The 14,660-nt window shown below is 52.6% G+C and overlaps 1 protein-coding gene across 2 annotated transcripts in view; it reads right to left on the bottom strand.

Annotated features, from left to right (window-relative positions):
• PPP2R2C (protein phosphatase 2 regulatory subunit Bgamma) overlaps positions 1–14,660 on the bottom strand; it is a 166,899-nt gene that overhangs the window by 18,381 nt on the left and 133,858 nt on the right. For both annotated transcript variants that reach the window (XM_024993627.2, XM_024993628.2), the window contains exons 6-7: positions 12,560–12,724; positions 2,341–2,510 (exon numbers count right to left, since the gene is read on the bottom strand). In XM_024993627.2, coding sequence (XP_024849395.1) covers positions 2,341–2,510; positions 12,560–12,724 — 335 coding nt within the window. The remainder of the gene's footprint in view (positions 1–2,340; positions 2,511–12,559; positions 12,725–14,660) is intronic.

Here is a 14,660-nt window from a genome sequence, read left to right as displayed (position 1 = left end):
TCTCCCCATGTCGCTCTCTCTCTCACTCTGGCTGAGTCTCCATCTGGAGCGTGGAACCCACCATGCTTACTAATTATGCCTGAGCTTCTAAGATCCGACCGGAGAGGCCTAAGTGTCTCCTCTCCTTCGGGAGAATGGAAGGACGCCTGTGGCCTACGTAAGTGGTGCAAACTTCTTGCCTTGAAGTTTTATTGGTCTTCTGCGTAAACCAAGGTACTCAGCCTCTTTTCTCCACTGAATTTCCTCACTGAGCTATTCTCATTCTATTACTCTTTATATCTTTGATAAATATTTAAATAAATAGGTCGCCTATGCCCTCTCTCCTTCAAATACCCTGGATCAGCTGGGGCTGGACCCCAGCAGGGCCAGAAGCCAAGCAACCAGCTTTGGGCCTTGTCCTCTAGAGCAGTGATTCTCCTGCTTTATTGGGTTCTCATGTGCTTTGTGGAGAAAGCAATGGCACCCCACTCCAGTACTCTTGCCTGGAAAATCCTATGGATGGAGGAGCCTGGTAGGCTGCAGTCCACAGAGTCATGAAGAGTTGGACATGACTGAGCAACTTCACTTTCACTTTTCACTTTCATGCATTGGAGAAGGAAATGGCAACCCACTCCAGTGTTCTTGCCTGGAGAATCCCAGGGACGGGGGAGCCTGGTGGGCTGCCGTCTCTGGGGTCGCACAGAGTCGGACACGACTGAAGCGACTTAGCAGCAGCAGCATGTGCTTTGAGAATCTGAAGGCTCTGGACCCTCCCCCCCACAAAATGCTCATATTCAACATCTAGTTTCAGGGTCTGTGGGCCGTTGCTAACTCTAGGGACATGAAAGGCTGGTGGGGGGCCTACTAAGGGGGTTGGAACACTCATGTCCCTGGACAGCCTCTAGGAAGGCATCAGAACAGTCCTCCCCACAGGCCTGAGCAGGGTTATGTCATTCCTGCCCCAGTCTCTGACCCCTGCCACTCCTGAGGGTCGAGAAGGAGCTGATCCAGTCACTCCACAGGCCTGAGCAGGGGCCATGTCATTCCTGCCCCAGTCTCTGACCCCTGCCACTCCTGAGGGTCGAGGAGGAGCTGATCCATTCCTGGGTTGTGCCATGGGAGCAGGAGGCCTGCCTGGGTCAGAACTGGAGGGAGTGGCAGGACTTCTGGTAAACACACGTGGCTAACAAAGGAGTCCTTTCATGAATCCATTGTCCTGCAGAAGCTGGGGTGGGGGTTGGGGTGGGGGTGTGTGCCAGAACCTTCTGAGACATCGTTGTGGGCATGGGGCTGCCAGGAGCATACATGTCCAAGGTCAGACTCTGAACCCCAATCCTCTGCTCTCAGCTCTGTGCCCCTCTCCTGGGACATGCTGTACTCCAGGCCTTGGCAGGACGGAGGACAGGGAAGGGGGCTGTAGGGCTCCCATCTGGGCTCCGAGTCTGTCACTGCCCAGCTGTGAGGCAGCTCCCCATATCATCACCTCTTAGTAACCCCAGGTTCCTTCCTGCCAAACGGGGCCCATGGTGCCCTCTTCACAGGAGCAGTAAGGAATAGAGGTCACAAGTGTATGTGGCACCCTGTGTACACCTGATGCTCGGTGACACTATAAGAATTTGGCTGGGTCTTCTGATGAGGTCTTTTCCCACTCTTATCTGCATGACTGATTCCTACAAGGTTCAGAACAAATGTCACCTCCTCCAAGAAGCCTTCCAGATTGTCCCAGCTAGAAACATAACTGGAGCAGCTATAAAGCAGCTTTAAAACAGTCCTATATTTTTACCAAATTGTAACATCACATGAATTTTGTCTTTCATTCCCTCATATATATGGATGAATCATAGCAGAAAAATAATAAACACCTTCCCAGGCAGGTGTCCCAGGCTTCATCCTATAGGCCTGGCTGAAAAGCCTGCCCTGAAGATTTAGAAATGTACCAAGCTCCCATTTCACCACTGCATCACCAGCTAAGGATGCTCCCTGGGAAAGGGCAGTGCTTAACCTGCCTTAATGGTGGAACTGCAGACATTGGCTCCAGGGGAGGGAAGCCGTCATCTGCACCCTCAAATTGAGCCCAGTGTGAGGCTCATCTTTGTCCCCTGGGGCCTGAACTGAAGGCCTAATCACAGCCCTGGCTCCGAGCAGAAGCCAGCAAGCAGAGGACCCGCAGTACCCCGTGAGGAGAGGCTGAGCTACATGAGATGAGCTGCCTGATTTCTTGAGCCTCAGTGTCTTCACCTGCAAAATGGGCTGATGAAAGCCACTGAGCTGGGAAAGCCCCTCCATGCAAAAGCACAGGGAAGGGCTGGGGGTCTCCCACCCACAGAAGGGCTCCCAGGTTTTCCAGGTCGCAGCGCCCACCTGGTAGGTCTCTATGGGCCGCGCCTCCATGTTCAGGTCCCAGACCTTGACCGTGAGGTAATCGCGGGTGAGCATGTACCGGCCGCTGTGACTGAACTTCACGTCTGACACGGAGGAAATGATTTCCGAGAAGAAGGAGCGGTTACTGGGGTCCTCGGGCTCTTCAAATACTGCGGAGACAGAAACAACCAGGTCACTGGGCTGCTCCCGCCTGTGAGGTTAGAACAGACAGCTCCGTTTCTGCCCTGCGCTCATGCAGTCGCTTATTCATTCATCAAACCTATAACTAATACTGGCAAGCACACGCCCAAATGAATCCTCCAAGTGGGGAAGAACTAGCTCTTGGAACAATATTTATGGAGCATTTACTCTGAGCCAGATTCTGCGCTGAACTTTCCCGAACATGACCTTATCAATCCCCCAACACTCTGGCCACCTGATGCGAAGAACTGACTCATTGGAAAAGGTCCTGATGCTGGGAAAGATTGAAGGCAGGAGGAGAAGGGGACGACAGAGGATGAGATGGTTGGATGGCATCACTGACTCGAGGGACATGAATTTGAGTAAACTACAGGAGTTGGTGATGGACAGGAAAGCCTGGCGTGCTGCAGTCCGTGGGGTCGCAAAGAGTCACACACGACTGAACGACTGAACTGAACTGAATCCCCCAGTAGAAATTTCAGGTCGGTACCAGTAATATTCCCTTCTTATAGCCAAAGAAACTGAAGCATGGATGGTTAAAAGCCATGCCGGCGGTCTCAGAGCTGGAAGTGGTGGAGTAGCGGTGCTCACCGTGCTGCTCTCTGCTGCCTCCTGCTGGCGATTCTGAACTCCAGGACCGTGAGGCGTCCGAGCATCCTGGAAGGTGCTGGACCACGCTCTGGACCAGGCGGGGCACCCTGTGCGGTTCTAACTGGCTCAGGGGCCTCTGTTCCTGGTGTGCTGGGCACACATGGCCAAATCCCACTCTGAGGTGTGTTGTTTGGCTGCCACAGGGGTTGCAGCAAAACCAGATCTCGCCTCCACAAGTACAACCTGTGAGGCCCGTTGGCCTCCCACCTCCCATTACTGCAGGCCCACTGCTCCACACAGGACTCTGCTTTCCTGGCCCCTGAAGATGAGCGCTTCCTGCCCCTACCAGACATCCCAGAGCGGGGTCCCCAAGCAGTGTCCCCTCCCTGCCGCCTCTGTAACCAGGCCTTCCTGACACACAGAGGTCCCTGTGCAGCGGGACGAGCTCTTCCAGGCTCAGGTCTGTTGCTGGCTGTCCCACCAGTTTGCCGACCAACACCCTCACTGGCCAATCAGACCCTATAGTGGCCCTGGTCCTGCAGCAGGATAGACGTTATGGTCCCTGATGACCAATTAGGACCTGGGCCATGGATGGCCCTGGGCTCAGGGAAGAGGATGGGGTGGTGGGTGGGCAGCCATATCCAGCCAGTCTAGAAGGACTCAAACGTTTGATGACCTGTCCAGCTGTCCCCACGGGGCACCAACTGGGTGACTGTTCTGCCTGCTGGCCTGCTATGAGCCTCCAGGCTTCAAAGGGAGCACAAAGCTGACCACGTGTCCCCAGAGGCTCACCAGAGTGCCCCATCTACTGGTGCCTCTTCTATGGGGATGTCCCATACGCCACTTGCCAGGTTCGTCCCAGCCCTTTATACCCCATCTGGGAACCCAGTTTCCCACTTGTCCAAGGTCCTGCCTTTCCCAGAAATACAGCCCCTGCCCAGATTCCCCTCTGCAGGGTGGCAGGGAACATTTCAAGGCCAATCTGATGGTCTCACATGCTCACGTCTGCAGGCATGCATTCGTTCTCTCAGTTAGCCAGTCCATGCTGAGCACCCACCATAGCCAGGCACTGTTTGAGGGCCTGGGATGCTGCATTGAACAAGGCCCCCACTCTACTGGGGCCCCCATTCTCCTTCCAAAAACAGACAGTGAAGCTCAGTGACATGCAATACTGTGGGGGCAGTGGTGGGTGCTGGGAAGAAAGACAAAGCAAGTGAGGAGACAGGGAGAATGAGGGGCTGGTGATTTGGACGGATGGGGCCTCTATGGGAGAGAACATCTGAGCAGAGATGTGAATGAGGTGAGATACCAGGGAGGAGAACTCCAGGCAGAAGTCTTATCACGTGCAAAGGCCCTGGGGCAGCGATGAACTGAAGGCCATGGGACTGAGAAAGGCGTGAGCCTGGAACTGTAAACCAGGGGAAGGGCATCACCCCACGGGCAATGGGAAGACATAGCAGGGCTTGGAGAGAGGGCGGGCAAGGCGAGCTGTGGGCTTCTCCAGGATTTTGCTCCCTGTGGTGGTGAGGAGACCTCCTGGTGGGTCACCTTTAGCCTCTAAAACCTCTGAATTTTGACTGGTCATCTCACATAATTGTGTTTTGTACCTGGTAATAGTAATTAAACTGACACCTTTATTTCTGCAGACATCAACATTCATGTTTCTTTGTTAAGCCCCAAATTAAATCAACAACATTTCCCTCTTCTCTCAGATGCCTGGAGTAAAGAAAAAAAAAAAAAAATTCAATACTGATTCCCTACTTAAACTAAAGCATTGAGATTCTGTATAGTCTTTAAGTGAACAGGGATATGGGCCTAATATTTGGGGGAAAGGGGGCAGATGGATTGAAAGAAGTGCACCCCACACTCTCGGCAGGGACCTGGGCGGGGCCCTGTACGTCCCCAGGTATGTGGCAGGAATTCTCTCCCGATGGAATCAGCATCTCTGCTGCTAGGGGTCAGACAGAAGGTAAGATATAAAAGCACAGTGAGTAGAACTGAAACATAGTCACTGGGCTTCCCAGGTGGTGCTAGTGGTAAAGAACCCACTGGCCAGTGCAGGAGACATAAAGAGACCCGGGTTTGATCCCTGGGTCAAGAAGATCCCCTGGAGGAGGAAATGGCAACCCACTCCAGTATTCCTGCCTGGAGAATCCCTTGGACAGAGGAGCCTGGCAGGCTATGTGCATAGGGTTTCAAAGAGTCAACGTGACTGAGGCGACTTGGCATGTATGCTACCATATGTAAAATAGATAGCCGGCGGAAGTTTGCTGTGTGATGCCAGGAGCCCAAAGCCAGTGCTCTGTGACAACCTAGAGGGGTGGGATGGGGAGGGAGGTGAGAGGGAGGTTTAAGAGGAGGACGCGTATGTATGCCTGTGGTTCGTTCACATTGATGTATGACAGGAGCCATTACAATATTGTAAAGTAATTATCATTATCCTCCAATTAAAAATAAAATAAAATAAATTTTTAAAATATAAAAAGCATAAAGTGGGGTCTGTCTCTTGCACCCCGACTTTGTACCCCTTGCCTGCCTCAGTGGTTCCCTCTGGCCTCCACCCAAACCACTAGGTCTGGTCCAACTCACTGCACTCTGCACCTTACAGAGCTCCCAGCATGCCTTGTGGGAGTTCAGTAGACCTACGGGGGCCAGAATCACAGAGGAGCATCTGTACGGGATGTCACAGAGCCATAGCTGTGTCTTCTGCCAGCTTTAAGGAGCAGGAAGCCACAAAGGTCAAAGGCTGAGAGGATGATGGAATCCATAGTTGAAAACAGAAGCACCCAACAGCCCACGGCAACTTCAGTTCTGGCTATCCGTGGGCATTTCTGATGGTTTGTTTTAAGCACAAAAGCACCAGAACTGAAAAAGATTAGTGGGAAGGGACATTAACAAGCCTGAAAAAAGTTATACGGAGAAGTTCTCAGCTTTCTTTTCAAATGTTTCTATGACATTGTTTTGTTGCTGTTATTTTAATGTGTTTTTAAAATTCATTCTTCTTGGAGTACGGTTGCTTTACAATGCTGTGTGAGTTTCTACTGTGCAGCAATGTGAATCAGCTATACGTATACACATAGCCCCTCTGTTTTGGATTTCCTTCCCATTTACGTCACCACAGGGCACCGAGTAGGGTTGAAATTTTCAATACAACTTTTTAAAAAAATTTTTGTCGAAAGACTGCAGAATCTTCTGTATCAATCCCCACCCCTGCCCCCACAGCCTGAACATCTCCAGGGCATTAATAAGAGAAAAGGGGATCTCCCTTCTGATTGACAGAATCACTAAGGACATTTTACAGTAATTATTGCCAACAAGAGTTTAAAGAAGGGCATCCCAGAAAAGTCGAGAGGCTCTGGAACAGCAGCCCATCTTTTTTTAAAAACTAGTGTTGCATAATGAAGGCTCCTGTGGCCCTAGCTGGCTCCCTGACAACCACGCCCTCCCCTCTGGGTGTTGCTGCTGTCACACAGTGGAGAGGCTGAGGAGCCCCCTCCCTGTCACGCTTGCCTGAGTGAAGAAAGGGACCCCGGGGAGGTTCTGAAGCACCTGGGATGCAAGAAAAGGGAAGTGAAACCTGAGGTGGGGCCCGCCTCATGCACAACTCCGATGTGTCCTTCTTCTGCTTAAAGCCCTCTGTGGCTCCCAGTGCCCATAGGTCCAGGGTTCAAGCTCCCACATGTAGCCGACAAAGCTCCTTCCTAATTGGGCCCTGCTGCTCCAGCCTCATAAACCCAAATTCCCCTCCTGCAGCCACATGCCGACCCCCTTTCCCACCAGGGTCCCAGGGCCTCGAATAGGGTGAGGCAAGCAGACCCCAAGGGCAGGCGCCACATTGAACAGCTCACTCTTGGGGTCGCCTTAAATGAATGTCTCCTTCCATGGCATGACTTAGGCATCTCACTCGCCTTATCCTAGCCCTTGCCCTGCCATATACCAGGCAGCAGAGCGCAGCCAAGCTCTGTGTGACTTCAGGCAAGCCCCTTAACCTCTCTGAGCCCAAGTTTCCTCACCTGAGGGGCAAGCATGGTGAGACCTCCAGAGGTAACACCTGGAAGCACCTGGCCTAGTGAGGCACTTGAGTGGCTGCTCAATAAAAGAGTTGTTTTTCCCATTGTTTTTGCTCCTTTTTTCTTTCCTGTCTTTCCTACCAACTCCTATACATCCTTCAGAACCCCAACTCAAATATCCTGTTCTCTGTGCAGCTTGTCCAGCTGTTCGCCAAAGAAATCAAATGCTCCCCCTTGTTGCCTGCATAGCCCAGGGGTGCCCTCTTGTATGGCATCAGTGAGGATAACCTGGTTACCCCGTGGGGCTGTGAGCTCTTGTCAGCCTGTGGATGGTCTTCTCTGGGCATGGATGGGGAGGTGGGGGGTTAACTGAGCAGGCAGAACTGACCAAGTGGGACTGGGAGGAAGGGAGGTTCAGGGCTGATGGAAGAATGGCCCTGGCTTGAGCCCCACGCTTAGGGACAATGGTGCAGGGCAGTGAGACCCTGGAAAGAAACACGGACGGACAGAGGTGGGGCTGTGGGGCTGAGGAGGTGGAGAGCTGAGGAGGAGACCAGCCTGAAGGAACAGATGGGTCCTGCCTGGTCCATGCTCCTGGCTGCCCTAGCAACGGGCCCCTCCTCTGCTCTGACATTATGAGAACATCCACTTGAAAGATGAACACATGTGTCCAGGCGAGTCCCACCTTGGGCTCCAGGATTAGCAAGGGGGTGGCCATGGATCCTGTTAAAACACAGCCAGGCCAAAGCGCCCCGTGGTTCCTGTGCTTTCAGAGTAAACCCAGAGCACCCCACCAAGGTCTGTAAAGCCCTCTTCACGTGGGTCCTCCTCTCTCCATGCACTTCTGACCTCACCCCCCACCTTCCCTGACTCCGCTCCTGCCGCATGGGCCTCAGGAGCCAGCTGCAGGGCCTTTGCACTGGCTGTGCCCTTGGTTGGGGGCTCTGCCCTGACTCACCCCTAGACATCAGGAGCCTCCCCAGCAGAGAGAGGGCTGGGTCTGGTCTTCCCACCCCAGATCCATTAGCAGGGGTGAGCTCTGAGAATCTACCCCATCCCGCCCCTATAAATGAACCTGGTTCACCCCTAACTCCCATGAGCATTCTTTGTTCTCAAGGTTTCTGTAAAGAGTAAGTGAGAAAGAGCACAGGCTGATAGGCATGAGACTTCTGGAGCCTTTAATAGTCTCTGCTTAGCTGTGTGACCTTAGGGGGATGTCTTAACCTCTCTGGGCCTCTGTGTGATAAACAATAACAGCCCCCAAAGATGGCCACATCCTCATCCCTGGGACCTGTGCGTGTGTTACTTAACATGACAGAAGGCTTTGCATATGCAAGTTTAGGATCTTGAGCTGCAGAGATTACCCTGGACTCTCTCGGGTGGGCTGGCCCACTGGTAATCATGAGGAAAGGAGGACAGTCAAAGGCAGAAGAAGAGACGACAGCATGGAAGTGGGGGTTGGAGAGATGCACTTTGAAGACAGAAGAGGCCACAAGCCAAGGACCACAGGTGACCTCTAGAAGCTGGAAAAGATAGAGACCGATTCTCCCCTGAAGCCTCTGGAAGGAATGCAGGCCTGACAACACTGAATTTTGGACCTCTGCCCTCTAGAACTGTCAAAGAATATATTCATGTTGTTTTAAGCCACTGAGTTCATGGCAATTCGTTACAGCAGCCACGGGAAAACAATACACTCGGTTTCCTCATCTATAAAATGAATAATCGAGGACTTGCATCATAGCACAGCTCTCAGGACTTAATGAGATGTAAACTTTGAGCAGCACCTGGTGTGTAGCAAGCCCTGGACCAACGTCACCTGTGGTTTCTGCTTCGCCCAGCACGGGGCTGGCACGGAGTAGGGGGCCCATCACGGGGAGCAACTGTCATTACCACCTATTCTAGGGAATCTTCATGTCTCTTGGCACGGCCCTTGCTTTTGGCAGACTCTGTGCTGTGAAAAGCAGAAGTGTCTGTCTATTTTGAGGATTCAAGCACAGTCGTTTCCATGGTTACGCTGTCATTACGACTAGCAGACAAAAGACTCAGCTTTCTACTGCTTTGGAGGACAGGAATCTGTGGGTTGGGCAGCAGCCTGTGCCCCTTGGCTCTGCCCCTGATGATGGGGAGGGGCCTGGGGAAGCCACTGTTTCTCTGAGCCTCGGTTTCCTCATCTGCCCAATGATAGAAGTCAACACGTGATCCACTTGTGATCTGGGATGCCCTTCCTTCAGTGAACAGAAAATCACAGTCTTACCCATTGGGAAAATGGTGCCTGGACCATTCATCTCTGGGATGTCACTATCAGCCGTCCCCTGAGTTCTGAGTAGTAACTAAATGGGTAGAAGTGAGATGAAAAGACCAGATCCTAGCCTCCAAGTCTCTTTAAAACAAGATCTGGCTCCAATAACAGCCATTTGTTCTGATTAAAAATAACAGCCTAATTGGCAATCGTCTGCTTGCTTAATTTCTCAGGAGAACTAAGAACAAACGCCATCTGGAGAATGCAGACAGTAGGGCAGGTATTTCCTCTACTCACGACTTGTGGCAAATGAGATGAAGAGAGGAAAACAGAAGATGCAAAGTATTTTGCAGAGCCTGGTGAACAATCCTGTCACTGGCATTAATGAGAAACTTTCTGTGCAGAATATTGAGTTTGAGAGTGAAAAGAAAATTCTAGAAAAATGCATTTTAATACAAAATTAATTCCTTTAGAAAACCCATATAAACCAATAATCAAAAAGGATCTACATGTGAGTTTTACTAAGACTTCAAGGAGCAGATATATTATACTAACTGTTCTAGGGGAAAAAAAGAGAGAAAGCGGCCAGCTCATTTTACAAGAGAACAATCCTCTTAATAAAACTGGACAAAGATTGCAGGCAAAGAAAATTAAAGGCCAACTTCATCTCTGATCATTTATGCCTAAAGCAGAATTTTTGCATCCATGCAAAAATGTCCTCAGCAGGGAAATTTCCTGCCCTCAGTGTCACCAGGCACTGAAAAAGCCCCTGGGGATCAGGAGGTGCCATGTCCCTCCCTTCATACCTTGGCCCTGTCAAAGCCTTCCAGAACCTGCTGAAGATGCAGAATCCTCCGCGGCCCTAATGAATGCTCACTGCAGCCCCTGGAGAGCGTGTAAGAAATTCAATGGAGCTGAGTCACTGAAATAAAGTTATAGCTCTTGCACTTGACTTTGCGGGCTGAGTCACATGCAAATCTACACCGCCAGGCGTGTGACAATGACGCGCCCAGAATCTCTGTGTGTGTGCCTAGGCTCAGGAAACGGATGAGTGATGGCTGTCCTGGTGGGCGGCTGCTTGTTCAGATCCCAGGGAACCAGCTGATACAGTTCCAGAAGCCAAGACGGTCTCTGACTCCCACGTCCAGCCCACAGAGACCATCGTTCAAGCAGCGTGGGGAGCACAAAACCATCCCCATTCTCCCTAAATTCCTGAACCCACATTTAGAAACAATTTCTGGGCGTATTTCTTTCCATGATTTTCTGTTTCCATTCTTTTGCTGAAGTAGTCATTATCCTGCTTTTCGCCCCCATAGAATCTTCCAACATAATCACTTCCCCATGTTATTATACCCCTCCTAAGTCAGTTTTTTAAATGTCTGAATAGTATTCTACTATACAGACGGCATCATCTGGCCACACAGGTGCCTTCCCATCTCAAAGCCTTTGCCCCTGCTGTGTCCTTCTAGAAGATTCTGCATGGTGCACCCCCTCAGCGCCTCATACTGTTCCATTGTAACTGCCTCTAGCAGTGCAGCTGACATGACCCTCCCTGCACTCTGCTTTTCTGGCGGCTGTTTATACCACTCATCACCTCTCAGCATCATATCGCCTAGTTAGGAGTTTACTGTCGGTCCATTGGTTCCTGCTGCACCCCAGGGACAGTGTTTAGAGCATGGCAGCTCACTGTGTGACACATGAGTGTCCTGGTGGCCCCGGCTCCACCCAGAGAGGGAGATCTGCCCTCCCCACCCTGAGTGCCAACAGCTCAGCCCTCAGAAGGCTTGGTGCCCAGGGAGGGGGCTTTCTCAGGACCACACATGAGCTCTGCTAGAGGAGCCCTGGGGCTTGTGGATGGGGGTCAGTGGCTCCAGTACTAAGTACAGACCCAGATAGTGGACATCCCGCCCAGCTGTGAATGTAAGGAAGGCTGGGAGAGTGTGTGCAGTGTGGATGAACCTGGAGAAGGGTGACGGGGTGAGATGAGGGGACAGAACTTGGCCAAGGAGGGAGGAGGAGCTGGCGGCTACAGAGAGTCCTGAGTCTGAGTCCCTGGGAGCTGGGGCAGCACCGTCCTCTCTGGCTGCCCGGGGAAACCAGGCCCCCGGGGGAAGACAGCAACCCTGTCCCTCCCAACAGCCCTCTGCCTCCTTAACCGAGACACTGATAAAGCCCTCCAGTGGCCAACTGGTCACCACTCATTCATTGTTTGTTTGTTCATTCATTCAACATTTCCAGATCCTGCTGGAGGCACTGGGATGGATACAGAGATGAATTAGATTCCCTGCCCTCTCGACTGAGGCCACGTCTGCTTCCGCCCCGCCTGCTGCTCCTGCAAGGTCATCCAGGGAGGATGTCGTGGGCTGACCCTCTGCCTTCGGTGCCTCTGGGGAGCACCGCGTTGGTGGACAGCCGCCAGATCAATCCAGCACCAAGCAGCCCAGACCTGGGGTGAGGCGCACCAGTCAGGGTATCTCAGGGCCCCAGGTTCAAGTCCCACCCTGCCAGTTTTTCAGTGTGAGTGACCTTGAGCCCATCTCTGGAGCCCGTTTCACCTTCTGTGCAGGGCTCCGGGACAGCTCATGTGACAAAGACATGAGCTAATGCCAGTAGACAGCGTGGCTGGGCGCCTGGCTCAGCGTCCAGTGTGAGCTATTCTGTGGTGGTTGGTTATCATATGAAGTTCGCTTGGACCTCGTCCATCCCTGAATCCTCTGACACCTTTGTGGCAACCCCAAGGCTGCTCTCTGGGGCGTTCCAGTATGAGGTGACCCAGCCTGCTGGGGGAGGTGGAACAGCACAGAAGTTCTGCGTGGTGTATAGTCGTGAGCAGAAAGCTTTGGGGGTTCTGGGAGGTACAGAAGAGGGACCTGGCCCAATATGGGGATCAAGGAAGGCTTCCTGGAGGAGGTGACAGTTGGGTGTGGTCCCTCTTTGGCTTCCAGTGCCCAGCTCACTCCCTGGTCCTCATCTCTGCTGGGACTCGGGGTGGGGGGCAGTGGGTGGCAGGACCTGGTGTCCCCTGCCAACAGCAGTAAAGAAGCACTGAGTCCACCCCACTCCCCCGCCACCCCCACCGCCAGCCCATTCAGAACACCTCCATGCCCCGTCCACCCACACCCAGGAGGCCCCGCCCACATCAATGGCTGATGGGGCGCTGGCGGGCATGCGCACTTACATTTGGAGTGCTTGTCACACAGGGCGGCCGCACGCATGTCACAGAGGCGCAGGGAGCCCTTGCTGCTGCTGTAGACGAAGAGGTTGCAGTGATGCGGGTGGAACTCGGACGCGGTGATCACCTCCGTGAGGTCCTCCATGTTAGCTGGTTTGATGTCCACGATGTCTGGGCAGCCGGGTCAAGGAAGGGGTGGCAAAGGGAGGGTGTCCTCGCAGCTCTGCCTTCCCCTGCTCGGAGACCCTCGGGTAACCGAGACACCTCCCCTGGGCACATCCGCTTACCCCGAGTCTGAGCTGTCTCCCCATTACCGAGACTCCTGGACAAATAGCTGACCCCAGAGAGTCCCCAGGCTGCAGACCTGCCTGTCCAACACCCCTTGTGGGTGCCCACCCACTGTCCCCATAAGGCGGGACCTCTGCCTCCTTCCTGACTGGTACTCTGTCGCCAGCTGGTGCCCATCAGCTGCCCAGCCCCCACACAGGGCAACCCGTGAGGCGTTTCCCCTCTGCCCCTCCTCTTCCAGTTGCCAACCCAGAAGGCCAGGAGCCTTTACTGAGTTCAGGACCATGGACACAATAGGTGGAGAACTGCAGTTCTCTCCCATCACTCTGTGCATTGTGTCTGATCTGAGTGGATGGGTTATGACTTGGCTCCCCTCCACAGCTCCCAGACCCAGGCCCTTGAGCCCACAACATCAAGACTCTGCTCTGGGGAGGAGGTTCTCTGCCCTTCTGGATTTTTAGCTCTGACCTGCGTCTTCCATTCCCACTCAAGTCACCATGAAGGATGAGCATAAGGCACCAGATGTGCCAGTAGAGGACTCCAGACTCGAATACTGGGAATGCTGGATGCAGTTCTGTCATCTCTGCAGGGCTGGGTGGTGTGGCGAGGAAGTAATTGTGTCTGCTGCCGTGACAAGGGGAAGCCAAGCCTGGGGGTGGAGCAGACAACCCCAAAGACAGAGTGGATGGAAAGAGAGATCTGCAGTGTCTTTAGAATCCTAGATCAGGATCCACCTGAAGCCTTGACCCCTGTATGGTTAAATATGTGAGCCAATAAATACATTCTCTGTTTTGTTGTTCAGTTGCTCAGTCGTGTCCAACTCTTTGCGACCCCTGGAGTGCAGCATGCCAGGCTTCCCTGTCGTTCAGCATCTCCTGGAGCTTGCTCAAACTCATGTCCATTGAGTCAGTGATGCCATCCAACCATCTCTTCCTCTGTCGTTCCCTTCTCCTCCTGCCTTCAGTCTTTCCCAGCATCCAGGGTCTTTTCCAGTCAGCTCTTCGCACCAGGTAGTCAAAATACTGGAGCTTAAGTTTCAGCATGAGTCTTTCCAATGAATATTTAGGACTGATTTCCTTTAGGATTGACTGGTTGGGTTTCCTTGCAGTCCAAGGGACTCTCAAGAGTCTTCTCCAACACCACAGTTCAAAAGCATCAGTTCTTCTGCAGTCAGCCTTTTTATGGTCCAACTCTCACATTCATACATGACTACTGGAAAACCATAGCTTTGACTATACGGACCTTTGTCAGAAGTAATGTCTCTGCTTTTTAATATGCTGTCTAGGTTGGTCATAGCTCTGTTATTATAGGGCATACACAATGGCCTGCCTCAGGGAGCCCTGTGTGGCCCCCTCCGCCTGACTCTTGGGCTAGGGTGCCTTTGTTTGGCTCACAGGGAGATAGCCTGGCCCTGCTTCCCTGTGAAGGGCTGTAAGGAAGTGAAACTAGCATTTTCTATTTAGGGCCAAGAATTTTGTTGCTTGGAAAGGAAGAATCCTTGGCTGATACTTCTGGAGCCCAGAGAGGGTAAACAACCAGTCCATGGTGACTCAGCAGTAAGTGGTGAGGCTGGATTCCTGTCCATCCCCCATTGCCTACGACAGCAAATTGGAACCCCTGGGTGTATCATCCAAGGCCTAGCATACCCAGGCCTCTTTCTATCTTTCCTGCTTCAGATCTATTAGTCACTGTGCCCCAAAGGCACTTTCCTCTCAGACAGTGAAACTCTTGGTCTCTGTTCTCCCCAGCCCTGTGGGAGCTCTGCAGCCCCTTCTGAAAAGCCCTCTGAAAAGCTGCCTCCTCCCTCTTCTTTACATGT

Source organism: Bos taurus, chromosome 6 (assembly GCF_002263795.3).
Source record: "Bos taurus isolate L1 Dominette 01449 registration number 42190680 breed Hereford chromosome 6, ARS-UCD2.0, whole genome shotgun sequence".
NCBI classification, from domain to species: domain Eukaryota; kingdom Metazoa; phylum Chordata; class Mammalia; order Artiodactyla; family Bovidae; genus Bos; species Bos taurus.
Note: the sequence above shows the minus strand (reverse complement) of the source record. Positions and strands in the feature narration are given on the sequence as shown.